The sequence below is a fragment of the Perca fluviatilis genome, chromosome 14 (assembly GCF_010015445.1).
Source record: "Perca fluviatilis chromosome 14, GENO_Pfluv_1.0, whole genome shotgun sequence".
NCBI lineage: Eukaryota > Metazoa > Chordata > Actinopteri > Perciformes > Percidae > Perca > Perca fluviatilis.
Window position 1 is genome coordinate 30339515 of NC_053125.1, and position 18304 is coordinate 30357818.

General features: G+C 42.0%; 1 protein-coding gene across 1 annotated transcript in view; it reads right to left on the reverse strand.

Annotated features, from left to right (window-relative positions):
- LOC120572599 (mucin-5AC-like) overlaps window positions 1-18304 on the reverse strand; it is a 39767-nt gene that overhangs the window by 4247 nt on the left and 17216 nt on the right. Inside the window, exon 5 of the mRNA XM_039821922.1 lies at window positions 16423-16458. Within this exon, the coding sequence (XP_039677856.1) occupies window positions 16423-16458 (36 nt within the window). The remainder of the gene's footprint in view (window positions 1-16422; window positions 16459-18304) is intronic.

An 18304-nucleotide genomic window follows, 5' to 3' on the forward strand; every position in this document is an offset into this window, starting at 1 on the left:
GAGACTTTTTTAAGCGAGAAATCAACTATATAAAGCTCAAATATCGGACGTTTTACAAAAATTGATGGCTTATTGCAAATTTGGTAAGACTGTGTGTCGGAGTTCAGCGGCCGGTGCTGCCTGTGTTGCTGCCTCGCTGCACGGCCTGCCTTCCTCCACAGACCCCGGCCTGCAGCTCCCCTCTTCCTGCAAGCTAAATGGCCCGTGTGTGAGAGTGATAGCGCGGTCAGCGAGCTTGTTACACCAGCAATCTCTTACCACAGTTCCAGTTTCTAGGCTGGCTGTCAGCTGCCGGCATAACTAGAGTAGCTATATTTACAGTTTGAATTTTGTCACGCCACTTATACAACATATCTCTAAAGGTCTAAAAGCTAACAACGGTGTCCGATTTCAAGTTAATGAATTTTTGTGAAGATTAGGGGTTTTCGTTATCTATGTTTCGTTAGCTATGACTGTCCCTTCAATCCTAGCTATGTGTAGCTAGCTACAAATCACAGATAGTTAGCTTCATTTTCCGCATAATTTGTGCATATTTACAGTTTGAATTTCGTCACGCCACTTATACAACATCTCCCTAACCCCTTAACGCCGACTGTCACTAATTTGCATCAAACCCCTTCCATTCCGACTGCAGACGAGATAGCGTGTGTATTCTCCCCAATGCCGATTTGTTGACATGCGATACATACCTCGGAACCTTTTGCATGCACTAGTTTCTCGTAGGACCGGTCGGAGTGGGAGATACATCCGGTTCACGGAAGCAAAATTAAACCTACCCCTACCCCTAAAGAAACTACTGTCAATGTTAAGGAGTAGGAGAGTGTTTTCTTTCTTGCCGTTGTCAAGATCCATGTATTTGTCAATTACAGTTTAGAAATTCTAACAACTTTGTGACATGAATGAAATCTACTATGTGTTTTATTAATTTTACCATTTTGTAAAGAATTTTACCATAAATGCCTGTTGTCGCTAATTTGCATCATACCTAAATTTATATCTATTCCATATGCTATAGACAAATTAACAATCTCAACTTAATTTAGCATCAGCTTGGAGCCAGAAACACACATAATATTTTGTTTATAAAATTGTGAATAAATTCAGGCGTCAAGGGGCTAAATGTCTTATAAAGCTAACAACGGTGTCCGATTTCAAGTTAATGAATTTTTGTGAACAGTGGGGGTTTCGTTAGCTATGACTGTCCCTTCAATCCTAGCTGTGTGTAGCTAGCTACAAATCACGGATAGTTAGCTTCATTTTCCACATAATTTGTGTATATTTACAGTTTGAATTTCGTCACGCCACGTATACAACATCTAGCTAAATATCTTATAAAGCTAACAACGGTGTCCGATTTCAAGTTAATGAATATTTGTGAATTTCAGAGGAATTCTAAGAGGAGCTAGCTCTCATTGATAGAGCTACATCCAGCTGCAGGCTCTATCAATGAGACTCGCGGACAAGCGGCGTTTATTTCCCCAATCGTTTGTTGAAATAACTCAACAGATTATAATTACACACATTAAAAGATTAACTGGAACCTGTGGTAACAGATTGCTGGCGTAACAAGTTCGCTGACCGTGCTCACACTCACACACACCGGACATTTAGCTAGCAGGAAGAGGGGAGATGCAGGCCCTGGAGCTCTGTCAGAGCACCAGCGTTTAGTAGTCCATTAGCCAAAAACCGGTGACTTTGCACGGGTATGGAGTGCTGTGGGCTGCCAGCCGTAACGGAGCTCAGAGCAGGTCGGGGTGTGTGAAGGAAGGCAGGCCGGGCGGCGAGGCAACAACACAGGCAGCACCGGCCTCTGAATTCCGACACACAGTCGGACAAAATTTTCAATTAGCCATCCATTTTCGTAAAACGGCCCATATTTGAGCTTTACATAGTTGATTTCTCGCATAAAAAAGTTTCAGAAGTGAATTTTGTAATGGAATAGCAGAGATCTGCGCGACCTAGATTCGGAAGACTACCTGATCTCTGGTCAGTTGTGTAGCCTATGTAAATGTTGGGGCGTGACCGTTCTCTTAATACACCCATGGGCTGACAAAGGTTCCCGTTTTTGGGAGGTTGACAGCTTTGTTGAGATTCGCCCGTTTTCAGCGGCAGTTTCAAAATATGAGATTTTCATAGTAAAGGGGTGTCAATGGGATTTTGAGCTTCTATGTATGTCCTATTTACCCACCGAACTGTCGTTATTCAACTATGACAGGGTAAAATCGGTTTTGCATTCTATCACCCCTTTAATCTACCAGTTAGCTCATCTGGTAGCTAAGAGTTTAATCTACCAGTTAGCTCCTCTGGTAGCTAAGTGTACGGGGCTCGGGATACGTCACCCCATGTATTGTTGTGATTGGTCTTAGTGTTATCGAATTGCGTGCAGTGAGATTTTCAAATGCACGCTTGGTGATGGGCGACTTTCATTACTCGATGCCAGACCCTTAATCCTTTCGGATTTGGGTCTGGATTTCCAGGCTCTAATCTCTATCTTGAATAGGTTTCATTCTACTTTTACGAGAGGAAAACTAGTTGCATGGTCGACGGGAAGACAACACGAGGGTTAAGTGTGAAGAGGCAAATTTAGAAAAGGGAAGCTGTGTGGTTTAGTACGTGACAAACTTCAGGTTAATTAGTTCGAAGAATCTAACTATAGAAAGGGGAACATATCATCTCTGCCGGGCGTAAACCTTGTATAGTCAAACTCGTTTTTCATTAAATGAACAAAATGCTCATTTGAAAACATTTTATTGAACTAATGAAGTCAGACAAAATCAACCCGTCCCTGTTTGAATATGTGTAACTCTGTGTACTTTAATATAAAGTGTTCTCAGAGTTTATACTGACCTTGGTTTGTAGTGCTGCTCAGCAGTGAGGTCAGAACTGAAGAGAAATGGACCTCAGGTTAGTTTGAGTTTGTGATACAACAAGACATTTAAAGTTTAAATAACAAATGTAAATAACACAAAAACTGTCTGTAAAATCATGTACACAACATTTCAATATGACTGGCAACATTTCCCCTCAAACTGGTTATATTTACATTCAGAAGCATTTTTAGCCAAACAAAAACATTAAATTTTGTATTTCTTTCAGCTGATGGTTTTAGAAATGCACGAGTTTACTTGCAGAGTAGCCACAGTAGAGATGTGTCCTCCATCCTAACAGGTGGTGAAATTATATATTTATATAAAGTGATTCATCGGATGAAACTGAAAGCGCAGCACGTAGTTACAGAAATTCAGAGGTCCACGACCACGCGCCACCACAGCTTGCGTAGCCAGTCTTTTCCTAAACCTAACTTATTGGTTTTACCCTGCACCTTAAAAAATGACGCCAAAGTGATACCTAGAACATAAAAGTGACGCCAACTTAGTTGGGGTTAGGAAAAGAGAGGCTGCCTGATGTTTCTACTGTTTTAATTGCATGACATATGTAGGGTTTCTCCTTCCATTTGCCAGTCCGGTCAGAGAGACTAACAAACAACACGGAACTTTTACCCAGGAGACTGGGGTTCAAGTCCCATTCTTGTCTCACATGTCACTGAAACGTTCATCTTTTAACTTAGTGGTTTTACCCTGCACGTTGACAAGAATGCCCAGGGGTCCTGAATCATCAAAATTTGTCTTTTTAATTAATCTTTGTTTGTGTAGTTATATTTATCCTCTGACATTCATGACATCCTCTGACATTCTGACATTCGTTCATGTAGATGTAGATTCAAACACGTTTCTCTTTGTGTAGATCAGACTGTGGAGTCAGTATTGATGAAGCTGTGTGTGAATGGATGACATGCTGTAGTTTGTCTCTGTGTTGAGGTGGACCAGTGATCCTGCAGAGTCCTGTCCTCCCTGTGACAGAGGGAGAAGACGTCACGCTGCGCTGCATTAAAAGGAACTCGTCCGTCCTCCCAGCTGAGTTCTATAAAGATGGCGTCTCCATCGGGAGAGGGGCTGAAGGTAATTGGACCCTCCACCGTTTCTCCAGGTCAGGTGAAGGGTTCTACAAATGTAAAGTCTGCGATGAAGAGTCTCCCCCCAGCTGGATACTGATGAAAGGTCAACGTCAAACTTTACACTTATCTTGGGGGTGAAGCTACATGGCAAGTGGCGCAGGTTTTGCAGTAACGGACAAACCTAAGTGAGTCAAATTAACTTCATGCTTCATCCACACAGGACTTCGATCCCCAGCTGAGTAACATTAGCCAACTAACAAGTTGTCAAGTTGTCCGCCGGCTGGCTGGCTGGCCGGTTCCGGCCGGATCCGGAATACTTTCAAGATTTAAGATGCTGTATTGTCATTTTATGAACACAACAAAATTAGATTGGTGGCAATCAATGTAGCCACCGGGTCTAACGGTCCCTCCTACTTGGCACGAAACAGAATGCATCAATGGTCGGGCTGCTCTCCTCCGAGAGAGTTATGGCCCTATCGATGCATGTTGGCATGCCATCTAACATCAGTCGCCATATTGTTGTGTACAAATGACCACAGCAACCAGTTCGATGCCCCTTCTACCCATTTTATTTCTGTGGTATAAATGCACTGTAACTCCAGCGTTTCTGTCCCCAGATGACTCTGTGCCGGCCTCTCTCCTCTCGGCGTCTCCAGACGTCTCTCAGCTGTTTGAGTACGACGGTCTGTCTTTGAGCTGCGGCAACAACGGCCAATCTCACGGCTGGAGGATCATCAGAGCCACCAAGCTGGACGGGAAGGAGGGGATGCTGGTGAACTCCAGCGAGAAATGGGGCGAAGCTTCGTCTTCTGGCTTCAAAATCCACGCCGCCAAAAAGACAGACAGCGGCGTGTACTGGTACGAGTCTCCCGCCCGGCAGCGGAGCAACTCCCTCCACATCTCTTTTTACGGTACGAGCGATACAAACAACTCTCTCAGCATCTCTTTTTACGGTGGGAGCCATAATAAAAAACAAGTATTATAGGCCATAATCACACTTGGCCAGAGGTTGACCCTAGACAAGATTTGCAGTGTTTTTGTTGCTTAATTCAAAGTTTTTTTACTATGTTTTTGATGCTTTTTATCAACTGTTTTGTCCTTCCTTTCAGACATTTTTAAATGTTCTTGGTGCTTTTTCCTACTTAGCTCTCTCCGAGCTTTTTGACATTTTTTTCAAAGTTTTCATAATTTTTTTCCGATGTTCTCAGGACTCTTTTGAAAACAGGGTTTACACCGTAGAATTATAATGTAAATGGATGTTTTTGGCCCATCGTTCACCATGTTTGTTTTTTTTTACTTTTGTTTGACAACTAGGGATGCACCGAATCCAGATTTTTTGGGTTTGGCCGAAAACCGCACCCACTGGTTAAGATTCTGCCGAATCCAAAACCGAATCCTGCTCCCATCCTCACTCCATTAACACAGTAAACCTATTAATTAAGTAAACAACGTCCACAGCAGTGCATTTTTCATTTTATTTACCTGTAGTTGCTGCATTTTGGCTGCTGTCTTTAGATTCCTTCATGCACAACTCGTATTCTTTCGGATGTTTCATACCAAATGTTGTAACAGCAGCAATGTTGTGTATAGTTTAGGATCCTCGCCACCACGAGACAAATGGGCATTGCCAATGGAACATGTAGCTGAACTTGAATGGCCTTCTTTTGACTGAAAGTACTGCCAAACAACACTTTTTCTGCTCACAAGTTCCTTTGTCACTTTCTCACAGCCTACTGCATTGAACGCTCCACCTACGTAAACACTTTCTCGTAATCAACGGCGCCATCATTACGTCGACCAGCGTAGCGCGCCCGTAGGGTTTGGTGCGGTGGAAAAAAATTCTAAGGTTTGGCAGAAACCGAACCCCGTCAAAAAGCCCAATATTCGGACGAATGCGAAGATGAATTCGGTGCATCCCTGATGTGTGTGTGTGTGTATATATATATGTATATATATATATATATATACATATATATATATATATATATATATATATATATATATATATATATATAGTATTAACAGATCAGATGAAGAGGGAATGGATGAGGACTGTGATGATGTCACCACGGAGCATCAGTTCTGAACTGATCTGAAAATAAGCTCAAATGTGTAGAGTCCATAATGCCCCCTGTACATCAGATACAGAACGCTTCAAAAATTCTAGCTGTCCAACGACTCAGAGTCTCCACTGTTACAACAATCCGAAGTTCATGTGCCCCGGCCGTCTTTAGTTCTTGGCCCCGGCCGTCTTTAGTTCTTGGCCCCGGCCATCTTTAGTTCTTGGCCCCGGCCATCTTTAGTTCTCGTGCCCTGGCAGTCTTTAGTTCTCGTGCCCTGGCAGTCTTTAGTTCTTGAGTCCTTGGTTCCCCCGGTAGCCGTTCATGACCACAAGTCCCTAGGCCGTATGCCAGATGTTTTTTGCTCCTCTCCTGCCTATTTCATTGTTCTTCAATTTCCCAAATACTTACCTTTGAGTCTCTCCTTCGGACCCCCTCTGTCTACCCAGATCCAGTTGGACTCTTCTTACTTTTGGGATGTTTGTAATCCATCCCTTTAAAGGTGCCTTAGGGAGGATTGGGAAGATCCAGGACTTAGTCAAAAAAATTTGAACATCGACAATTTCTCCGTCCCTCCCCCCTTTCCACTAAAGCCCAAAACAGTCTCCTAAGCCCCTCCCCCCACAAGGGAGAAAGAATGCGTGTGCATGAGCAGTGATTGACACGCAGTTAGACCCCCCCCCCCTCCGGCCCTGATTGGTGCATCTGAACAAGGAGTTGGCTTTTGCAAATGGCACTACATGCTGTAGGTGGTCAGAGGAGCCAAATTTATTTTTAAATGATCCGCTCCATGTCGTTCTACTCGAACTAGGGCCAGTTTCAGCAAATATGACAGAAAGTTAGTTTTATAAGTCTTACCTACTGCACCTTTAAATTGGGGTACTGTCACAGCTCTGTGGCGAGGACTTTTTGTTGTTAAAATATGAGTATAGACTGTCAGTGTGACAGTATATTTTTAGTTGCCTTTACTTTGTAAGTCTCTAGAGGATTTTGTGTTTTGGGGGTTTGCTGTTTCATGTTCCATGACTCACTCATTGTGGTATTTTGAGTTTTCTGTGCTTTATGTGACCCTGTAGCACTGCTTCTGACTGTCCTTTAAGTTATTTCTCTCTGTGTATTGTTCCTTGTGTTCAGCCTCTTTCTGTTTTCAGATTTTTTTTACAATTTAGTTTGTTCTGTAGTTCCTGTTTCCTGCCTGTTGCTGTCTCTGCGCAAATTTATTAAGTCAAGTAAGTCATAAACAGAGAAATCCACACTACACTACTACTGGTTGTAACAGTCAAAGTTGGCTGAACCTCACTAACCTGGGAGTTTAGCACACTTCAGTCTTGAGAGCTAATATGCTAAGTTTCTGTTTGAACACAGCTCACCGACACAGATGCCAGTGTCAGCTTATCCAGGTATGTTGGCCAGCTGGTTTATATTTGGAATGGTTGAGGTAGCTAGAGCACAATGGCCTAGGATCAGCTGTTTGATTTTATATTGCAGTACTAGCTGACACAACACGTAAGAATTGAGAATACTACTTCCTAAGAATCTGTTGATAAGATTAATATGAATCTCAGCAAAGAGCTACATGTACTAAACAGCAGGGATTTCATCACACACACACACACACACACACACACACACATACACACACACACACACACACACACACACACACCACGCCTGTGCTGAAAGATCGAAGTGTCTCTCAACTCAGTCTCTCTATGGCTCTGACATTGTACTTTTTGACTGACCTAAGTTAATTTTTACCAAATTTTACTTGAATATAATATTCAAATACTCTTCATATTTTCTGTAATTCAGTGATGAATTAATTAAAAAGTTAAACCGTTTGTAGAAATAGGGCTTATCACGGTCTACCCTGGCTGTCGATAGGTGGGCCAATGCATTTTTTGTGCATGCATCGTTTTAGTCCGGTGCAACACCGGCAGCGCCGCTGCTAGTTAGCTTAGAGTAGTGAGTGGAATCCTATGTTGCCGGTTAGCATGTTGTGAGTAAAAGTGAGCCAACAAAAGACAAAAAAACAACCTAATTACTTGCACTGAGACAAAAAATGCGTTGGCCCACCTATCTACAGCCAGGGTAGACCGTGATAATCCAATCCACCTTTATTTATAAAGCACTTTAAAAACAACATGGTTGACCAAAGTGCTGAACACAATCTAAAATAAGCAATAAAATATAGTAATGGCACAATAGAACAATAAAATAGCAATACAATGTTGGGGACCAACAGCTTGGTTAAATCTGATTTTAACCAAAAGGCTTCAGATTAAACTGACCTCTGTATACAGGACAAACATTTGGCCAAGACAAAGGAATCTTGGCCTGCATGTAAACTCCAAAGCGGGGGTAATTCACGCGCGCAAGCGTTTGTGCTGAACTTTCATTTTCTGGAGAAAGTGGATTTTATTTCGGTGGATCCTTGAAAAACGCACCAGAGTTTTTCATAACTGCAGTGAGAAGGAAACAACGTTTTTCTTCTCAAAGTCGACCAAACTTTCCCCCCCTCGCTGCCTGCTTTTTGGAAGGAAGTTTCTCAGTGTTTGCTGACGAGCGCCTGAGATTTTGTGCTGTTTCATTTCTGTGGAATCTATGGACAGGAATAAACGGACTGAACACACCCGTAAAAGGCTGACATCTGGGCAGAGATAAGTAGTGTGTTTATTAATGAGCAAAGGGTTCGCTACTTGTTTGCCATTAATGTGATCTGATTTAATCATGTACTGATCCATATGTGATTATTAATCTGTTCTGTGAATATATATAACTGATCATTATATCGTTTGATTCATGTTGTGTTAAAGTAGCTGGGTTAAAACCGTAATTGCTATCTGCTCCTCACTCCTTTCACGGAGTTTTTAATTACTGTCGGCGAGAAACTCGCGAAAATCAGCTGTTTAGCTACTGGAGTGGTTATAGTGACGTTTTCCTCAGCCAAACCAAAAGTCTCAGTCTGTAGGACTGAGGGGCTGAGGGGAACTAGGTCATTATCGATAATTAAGATCAGAGTGCTCTTTTCTTTACTCTTCTTCTCTTTCTTCTTTTACTACACACACACACACACACACACAACGCAGGCTAGCCGCGTAATTACCAAGCTAACTCTGTAGCTTCACACGTGGGATCCACCTTCGTTCCTACAAAGCTAAAACAGGAACTAGCTACCAGATCGGTTAAGCGTCCGCGTTGCCTAGCAACCCCCCCGGCTTCTTCAGCTCCTCCCCGTGCACGCAGCACCACTACCGCCCCCGTGAGGCTAAGTAGTTTTGTGCAGCTCACAGGAGCAGCCAGTTTGGTTTTTGAGTTAGGAATACATTTTGACACCGTCCCTCCTCCTTCGCTCACACACACACACACACACACACACACACACACACACACACACACACACACACGGACACAAACGTGTCCATGCTGTTTTGTTTTTGCTTTGTTTTTGGTTGTGATATTATAAAAAGGTATATGAGTTTATTATTGAAGGATTATTGATTAGCTACTGATAATTGTGACATTAATACATCTTATTATGCTTAATTAGCAGTTGCTTGTGATTATTTGTGTACTGGTTGTGACAATGCTGGTCAAACAGGTCCGTTGCTCGGATTCACCCCTTCCTTTATTCCCTTTTAAAGGATTTACACAGAAATGAGACTGATCCACAGTTTGATTATTGGTCCCTGATTTGCAGGGTGGTGCCCCGTTTTTGATTGTTTGTCGATTTGATAAAGTTATTAATAACCATATTCATAACTTTATTAATATTGATAAAACATCTTTGATAATTTGCCAATGATCAAATCTGTACCCTAAGGGAATCCAACAACAAATAATAAAAAAAAGAACAACCTCAAAAATCATCCCTCAAACTGAGTTAAAAGCCAAAGAAAATAAATGAGTTTTAAGACGAGATTTAAAAACGGGAAGAGACTCGGTCAATCTGATGTTCAAAGGCAGTTCATTCCAGAGTCTCGGAGCTGCCACCGCAAATGCACGATCACCCCTGGATTTACTTTTGGTCTTAGGGATGACCAGTAGTGCCTAGTCCGCCGACCGGAGCAAACGAGAGGGGGTATAGGGTACAATCAAATCGGACAAATACTTGGGGGCCAAATCATGCAGACATTTAAAAACAAATAAAATAATTTTAAAATCTGTGCAAAAATGCACAGAAAGCCAGTGGAGAGATTGGAGGATAGGTGTAATATGATAAAATTTTCGAGTTCCAGTTAAAAGACGAGCAGCTGCATTTTGAACCAATTGTAATCGTGCCATATTTGATTTGCTAATGCCAGTATAGAGTGCATTGCAATAATCTACACAAGTAGTAATAAAGGCATGAATTAACATTTCAAAATCATGTCGCGATAGAACCGCTTTCACTTTAGCCAGTTGCCTAAGCTGGAAAAAGCTGGTCTTCACCACTGCACCAATCTGAGCATCGAGTTTTAAATGACCATCCATCTTGACTCCCAGGTTTGTAAGCCCTAATTCAACAAACGGTGGCGTATCCCTTTAAGATGAAAAACACATAATTTAAAGAAATATCACAGATTCATGTCCCCCAGGTATTGATCCTGATAGCACTATACAAGTGGATGAATCTGAAAATGTTTTCTGTAGGATAACATGTAGTACTAGTATTATTCCAGTAACGTGTAGTACTGGTACTATTCCAGTAACATGTAGTACTAGTACTATTCCAATTATAATCAACAACCGACCACACAAAGCGGTGAATAGAAGGGCAATACTTACCAACCTAATTGGAATTAAGACTACCACTGCAATGATAGAAAAGGATAGGAAAATTAGATGTGGATTACTAAATATCAGATCTCTGTCTTCTAAAGCAGTACTAGTAAATGAATTGATATCTGATAATCAAATTGATCTATTTTGTCTTACTGAAACCTGGCTGGGCCATGAAGAATATGTTAGTTTAAATGAAGCCACTCCTCCCAGTCATATTAATACTCAAATTCCTAGAGGCTCAGGCCGAGGAGGGGGAGTTGCAGCCATATTTGATTCAAGCCTGTTAATTAACCCTAAACCCAGACTGGACTATATCACTTTTGAAAGCCTTGTTCTTAATCTTCAACATCCAACACGGAAATCAGAACAGCCAATTATATTTGTTGTTGTCTACCGAGCTCCAGGTCCGTATTCTGAATTTTTATCTGAATTCTCAGAGTTTTTATCATGTGTAGTCCTTAAATCAGACAAAGTACTGATTGTAGGTGATTTTAATATCCATGTGGACGTTGACAGCAATAGTCTTGCTACTGCTTTCAACTCATTACTGGATTCAATCGGTTTCAGTCAGAGTGTGCACAAGGCGACGCACTGTTTTAACCACACCCTCGACCTTGTGCTGGCATATGGTATTGAAATCAAGGATTTAATAATATTTCCGCAGAATTCGGTATTATCAGATCATTTTTTAATTACTTTTGAATTCTTGTTTCCTGACCATACTAAACTAGATAATAGCTTCTACACTAGATGCCTATCTGACAGTGCTATAGCTAAATTTAAGGAAGATATTCCAACAGCATTACACTCTATGTCGTGCCTTAACATAACAGAGGACCTCCATGTTAACCTCAGTCCCTCTCAAATTGATACATTTGTAGACGGTGCTACGACTTGCCTACGGACGACCTTAGACTCTGTCGCTCCTCTCAAAAAGAGGACGATAAAGCAAAGGAAAATAGCTCCTTGGTATAACTCCCAAACTCGCAAATTAAAACAAATCTCGAGAAACCTCGAAAGTAAGTGGCGCTCCACCAAAGTGGTAGAATCCCGTTTGGATTGGCAAGAAAGTCTCAAAACCTATAGGAAGGCCCTAAGAAAAGCCAGATCAGACTATTACTCATCACTCATAGAAGAAAATAAGAACAACCCAAGGTTTCTTTTCAGCACTGTAGCCAGGCTGACAGATAGTCACAGCTCTACTGAGCCATCTATTCCTCTAGCACTGAGCAGTGATGACTTCATGAGCTTCTTTAACAATAAAATTATAACAATTAGAGATAAAAATCAGCACCTTTCGCCCTTAACTTCTAACAGTTCATCTTTAAATGCAGGACCGCTAGAAAGAACGACTAGTCCCGACATATACTTGGACTGCTTTTATCCTATAGACCTTCAACAATTAATGTTAAAGATATCCTTAGCTAAGCCATCTACCTGTCTCTTAGACCCCATCCCAACGAGGCTACTCAAAGAAGCGTTACCCGTGGTAAACACTTCACTACTAGATATGATCAATATGTCCTTATTAACAGGTTATGTACCGCAGTCATTTAAAATTGCTGTGATAAAACCTCTTCTGAAAAAACCCACCCTAGATCCTGAGGTCTTAGCAAACTATAGACCTATATCTAACCTTCCTTTTCTATCCAAGATCCTTGAGAAGGTAGTTGCTAATCAGTTATGTGATTTTCTACATAGCAATAGTTTATTTGATGATTTTCAATCAGGATTTAGAAGGAATCATAGCACAGAGACGGCACTGGTGAAAATTACTAACGACCTTCTAACAGCTGCAGACAAAGGACTTGTCTCCATTCTTGTTTTACTAGATCTTAGTGCTGCATTTGACACTATTGACCATACCATCCTGTTACAGAGACTGGAACACTTAGTTGGCATTAAAGGAATCGCACTAAGCTGGTTTAAGTCCTATTTCTCTGAGCGATCCCAATTTGTTAACATTAACGATAAACCCTCCAAGCTCGCTAAAGTTAGCCATGGCGTTCCTCAAGGCTCAGTGCTTGGACCAATTCTATTTTCCTTATATATACTTCCTCTAGGTAATATTATAAGGAAGCACTCAATTAACTATCACTGCTACGCAGACGATACCCAATTATATCTGTCAATTAAGCCAGATGAAAGTGGTCAGTTAGCAAGACTTCAAACGTGTATTGAGGATATAAAATCCTGGATGACCCAAAATTTCATGATGTTAAACTCAGACAAAACTGAAGTTATTGTGATAGGACCAACGCAGCGCCGAACTTCGTTTTCGAAGGAGGTAGTTACTCTGGATGGTATTGCCCTGGCCTCCGGCACTGCTGTCAGAAATCTGGGAGTTATTTTTGATCAGGATATATCCTTCAACGCCCACTTAAAACAAACCTCAAGAATAGCCTTTTTCCATCTTCGTTACATTGCCAAAATTAGGAATATCCTGTCTCAAAACGATGCTGAAAAACTAGTCCATGCATTCGTTACTTCTAGGCTTGACTACTGTAATTCTTTATTATCAGGTTGCCCAAATAAGTCCCTTAAGACTCTCCAGCTGATCCAGAATGCTGCAGCACGTGTTCTGACGAGAACTAAGAAAAGAGATCATATTACTCCTGTATTAGCTTCTCTGCATTGGCTTCCTGTGAAATCTAGGATCGAATTTAAAATCCTCCTCCTGACTTACAAAGCTCTAAATGGTCAAGCCCCATCATACCTAGAAGAGCTCTTAGTACCTTATTGTCCCACTAGAGCACTGCGCTCCCGGAATGTGGGGCTACTTGTGGTTCCTAGAGTCTCTGGCAGTAGACTGGGGGCCAGAGCCTTCAGCTATCAGGCTCCGTTTTTGTGGAATAAGCTCCCGGTCTGGGTACGGGGGGCTGACACCGTCAACGCATTTAAGAGTAAACTAAAAACTCTCCTCTTTGATAAAGCTTATAGTTAGGGAGTGAGGAGTTGCAGCGTCCGCCTAAACCGGCCCACCCCACTTCTCTTCATAGTCATCAGTTTTATATACTGTATAAGTAATAATATAGTGAGAGTAGAGGGAGGCAGGCCAGTACAGCCCGATCCGGTTGGGGAGAGTTCTAGCCCGACCAGGCACCTCTCTTTAACCTGCCTCTCTTAGTTATGCTATTATAATTCTAGACTGCCGGGGAGGATGTTTCCTTCCTATTACACACTGAGCTGCTCTCTAATCTCTACTCGTTACTTTTGTATGCATCCTGTCCCAGAACTGCTTGTTACTAATCTAGCTCTGGGGAGTTTACTCCCCGGAGTCCTTATGTTTCTTCTTCGCAGAGCTATGCTCTGCGATTCTCTGCAATCCCCGGCCGCATCCTGCTGCGTCCTTCTGCATCTGCCGCATCCACCCATGCTCTGCAGCGCCACGTTACATCCCGCAACGCCCTGCTGTGATGTTCCTATGCACAGAGTAGTCTGGATCCAGGATAGGGGACTGCACTGCTCAGTATGACTCGATGTGCCCTGCTATGACATGAACTTCCACGATAACCTTTGAAGTCACTGACTTCTAATGTGACTATTATCGCCACTGTTCATCACACCCCCAACCGGCCCGTCAGACACTGCCTACCAAGAGTCTGGGTCTGCCGAGGTTTCTTCCTAAAAGAGAGTTTTTCCTTGCCACTGTCGCAATAGCCACTGATAATGCTTGCTCTTGAGGGAATTACTGTAATTGTTGGGGTTTTGGAAATTATAGAGTGTGGTCTTGACCTACTCTATCTGTAAAGTGTCTCGAGATAACTTTTGTTATGATTTGATACTATAATAAAATTGAATTGAATTGAATTGAAAGACTGAGCCAACAGAGTGAACTGTGAGCTGAACTGAGCATGTGTAAAGAAAGAGAAGGAGCTGTGCTGCCACCTGCTGGCTGTCTGACTCAACTGATATGATGCTTTCATCCAAACACATTTTTACAATGAGCGTCTCAATCCCACTCTCAGCAGTGATAGGGAGCTGATGTTAAAGACACTGACTGAACTGAGAACTGAAATACAAACCCTGTAAAAGACAGAAAGTAACGCAGATCAATTTCATGAAAAACTACAGAAAAAAAGCTTTATTGTTATGATATATAAAATATTCAGGATTACAGAGATAGCTGTGGCTGGCAGTAAAGGAGCAATTCAAACTCAAAGCAATTATTTCATATTGAATATGTTTAAATAATAATTCTATTAAGAAGGCCGGGGGTGGGGGTGGGGTGGAACTGTTTCTGATCTATAGAGATTTCAGCTTCTTTTCAGATCAGTTCAGAAGTGATGCCATCTGGTGACATCATAGTCATCATCCAATCACACTGAGGTTGGAGGCAGCAGAGAGCTCAATGGAGGGCTTGTGGTCGGAGGTTTCTCTGTAGAGAGAATCAGCTGTCAGGTGAATATCTGGATGAATGAACTCCTGAAATCAAAGGTAACCTCCTCACCTGTGACAGAGACCCAGCTGGGTGGAGACTCTCCAACACTGCTGATGTTGCACTTGTAGAGGCCTTCATCAGACCTGGAAACATGGTGGATGGTCATGTGACCTGCAGGCTCAGTCCTGATGAAGGAGCCATCTTTATAGAAACCAGCTGGGAGGTTGGAGGATGTCTTTGTTTTACAGGTCAGAGTGAGGTCTTCTCCCTCCGTCACAGAGAGGACAGGACTCTGCAGGATCACTGGTCCACCTCAACACAGAGACAAACTACAGCATGTCATCCATTCACACACAGCTTCATCAATACTGACTCCACAGTCTGATCTTACCAGTGACAGTGATGTTGATGATGTTACTGGTTGCTCCCTCTCTGGACTCACACCAGTAAACTCCACTGTCCCCTGGAATCATGAAGCTGATGTAACAGGAAGAACCAGCAGGTCTTCCCCAGCCATCTCCACACTGAGTCCTGGTTTCTCTGGTTGTGTTCCTCCTCAGAGTCCATCCAGTGAGCTGTCGTCCTCACAGCTCAGAGAGACGGTTGTCCTGCAAACATCTGAGAGCTGCTGGGACTCACAGTCAGACAGACTGGAGGGAGGAGGGAAGAGGAAGTAGTAGATATAAAACTAGTTGATGGGACAATCACTGCCTTTGGCTACAGTTTGTGCAGAGGACAAAGTAAGAGGGAAACTCTGATTATTCACATTGATTCTCTGAGACAATCATCTCATCTCTTTACTCTTGCAATCATTTATGCTCCTGGGACGCTCCAGTATCTCAACCTCAGTGTGTGTAATGTTTTTCATCTTTATATTTCTCGTTTTCTACTTTTACCTTTTACAACAAGTATTTCTACATTGAAGCTACTCAGAGTGTCAAAGGGATGTGGTTAACCATTTCTGGTATTCTGGGGGAGTTTCTGTATGTGAATGAGTGGGTACGATCCAGCAGATGTAAGTGAGATGTATCGTTGTTTATGTGCAGGTTTGATGAATAAAACATGTATTGTTTGTACAAACAGTTTATACACACATTGAGAACTTGTTCTATGCATGCTTTGATAAATGAGGCCTCTAGCTTCTCAATGATAAACTGCTCAAAAATTAACAAATTAATCAGCTGACTTGATGTTTTTTTTTTAACTCAAGCCATTTTTGATCGTGACCTAACTGTTCTATCTAGACAATAAAGTTTACTGACCTTGGTTTGTTGTGCTGCTCAGCAGTGAGGTCAGAACTGAAGAGAAATGAACATCAGGTCGGTTTGAGTTTGTGATAAAACGAGACATTTAAAGTTTATTTAAAAAATTTAAATAACATCCTAAAACTGTCTGCAAAATCACTTACAGAACCGACAGGTAGGCCATTTCCTGATCTTACCAGTGACAGTGATGGTGATGCTGTTACTGGTTGCTCCCTCTCTGGACTCACACCAGTAAACTCCACTGTCCTTTGGGACCATGTAGTTGTAACTGAGTCCTGGTTTTTCTGGTTGTGTTCCTCCTCAGAGTCCATCCAGCAGAGCTGTCGTCCTCCACACAGCTCAGAGAGACAGACTGTCCTTCAAACATCTGAGAACTTCTGCTCACAGTCAGAGAGACTGGAAGGAGGAGGGTTTAGAAAACACTCAATGACCCCGAGAAGAAAGTCTGAAACCCAAACTTGTTTCCTAATATTTGTGTCCTAAATTATGTGATAAATGCAATGTCTCATGTATAACGAGAGGACAAAATAACAGACAAAAACTAGTCATTCACTTGCACTAATGTGATCCATCATGTAAACAGAAATTAGGCCTTTTTTGTTTTTAAACCAGCATGTTACTCTGCTCAGTTTAAGATCTGTATGACAGGTAAATAAATCCTCCGGTAGACAGTGGAAACGTGGTAGTTTGACTTTGTAGGGGGAGATATTCCTACTTTCGCTAACTTTGTTAATTTACCACTGAATGGGAATAGAACCTGCACACCTCTATAGACTGACACACTTTGGACATTGTTGCTGTGATGGATTTAAGTGTGAATAGGTAACTTCAGAAAAGGGAAACTGTGTAGTTTAGTACGACACAAACATCAAATTAAATTTCTAAGTACAGTGCCTTGCGAAAGTATTCGGCCCCCTTGAACTTTGACCTTTTGCCACATTTCAGGCTTCAAACATAGAGATATAAAACTGTAATTTTTTGTGAAGAATCAACAACAAGTGGGACACAATCATGAAGTGGAACGAAATTTATTGGATATTTCAAACTTTTTTAACAAATATAAAACTGAAAAATTGGGCGTGCAAAATTATTCAGCCCCCTTAAGTTAATACTTTGTAGCGCCACCTTTTGCTGCGATTACAGCTGTAAGTCGCTTGGGGTATGTCTCTATCAGTTTTGCACATCGAGAGACTGACATTTTTGCCCATTCCTCCTTGCAAAACAGCTCGAGCTCAGTGAGGTTGGATGGAGAGCGTTTGTGAACAGCAGTTTTCAGTTCTTTCCACAGATTCTCGATTGGATTCAGGTCTGGACTTTGACTTGGCCATTCTAACACCTGGATATGTTTATTTGTGAACCATTCCATTGTAGATTTTGCTTTATGTTCTGGATCATTGTCTTGTTGGAAGACAAATCTCCATCCCAGTCTCAGGTCTTTTGCAGACTCCATCAGGTTTTCTTCCAGAATGGTCCTGTATTTGGCTCCATCCATCTTCCCATCAATTTTAACCATCTTCCCTGTCCCTGCTGAAGAAAAGCAGGCCCAAACCATGATGCTGCCACCACCATGTTTGACAGTGGGGATGGTGTGTTCAGGGTGATGAGCTGTGTTGCTTTTACGCCAAACATAACGTTTTGCATTGTTGCCAAAAAGTTCGATTTTGGTTTCATCTGACCAGAGCACCTTCTTCCACATGTTTGGTGTGTCTCCCAGGTGGCTTGTGGCAAACTTTAAACCACACTTTTTATGGATATCTTTAAGAAATGGCTTTCTTCTTGCCACTCTTCCATAAAGGCCAGATTTGTGCAGTATACGACTGATTGTTGTCCTATGGACAGAGTCTCCCACCTCAGCTGTAGATCTCTGCAGTTCATCCAT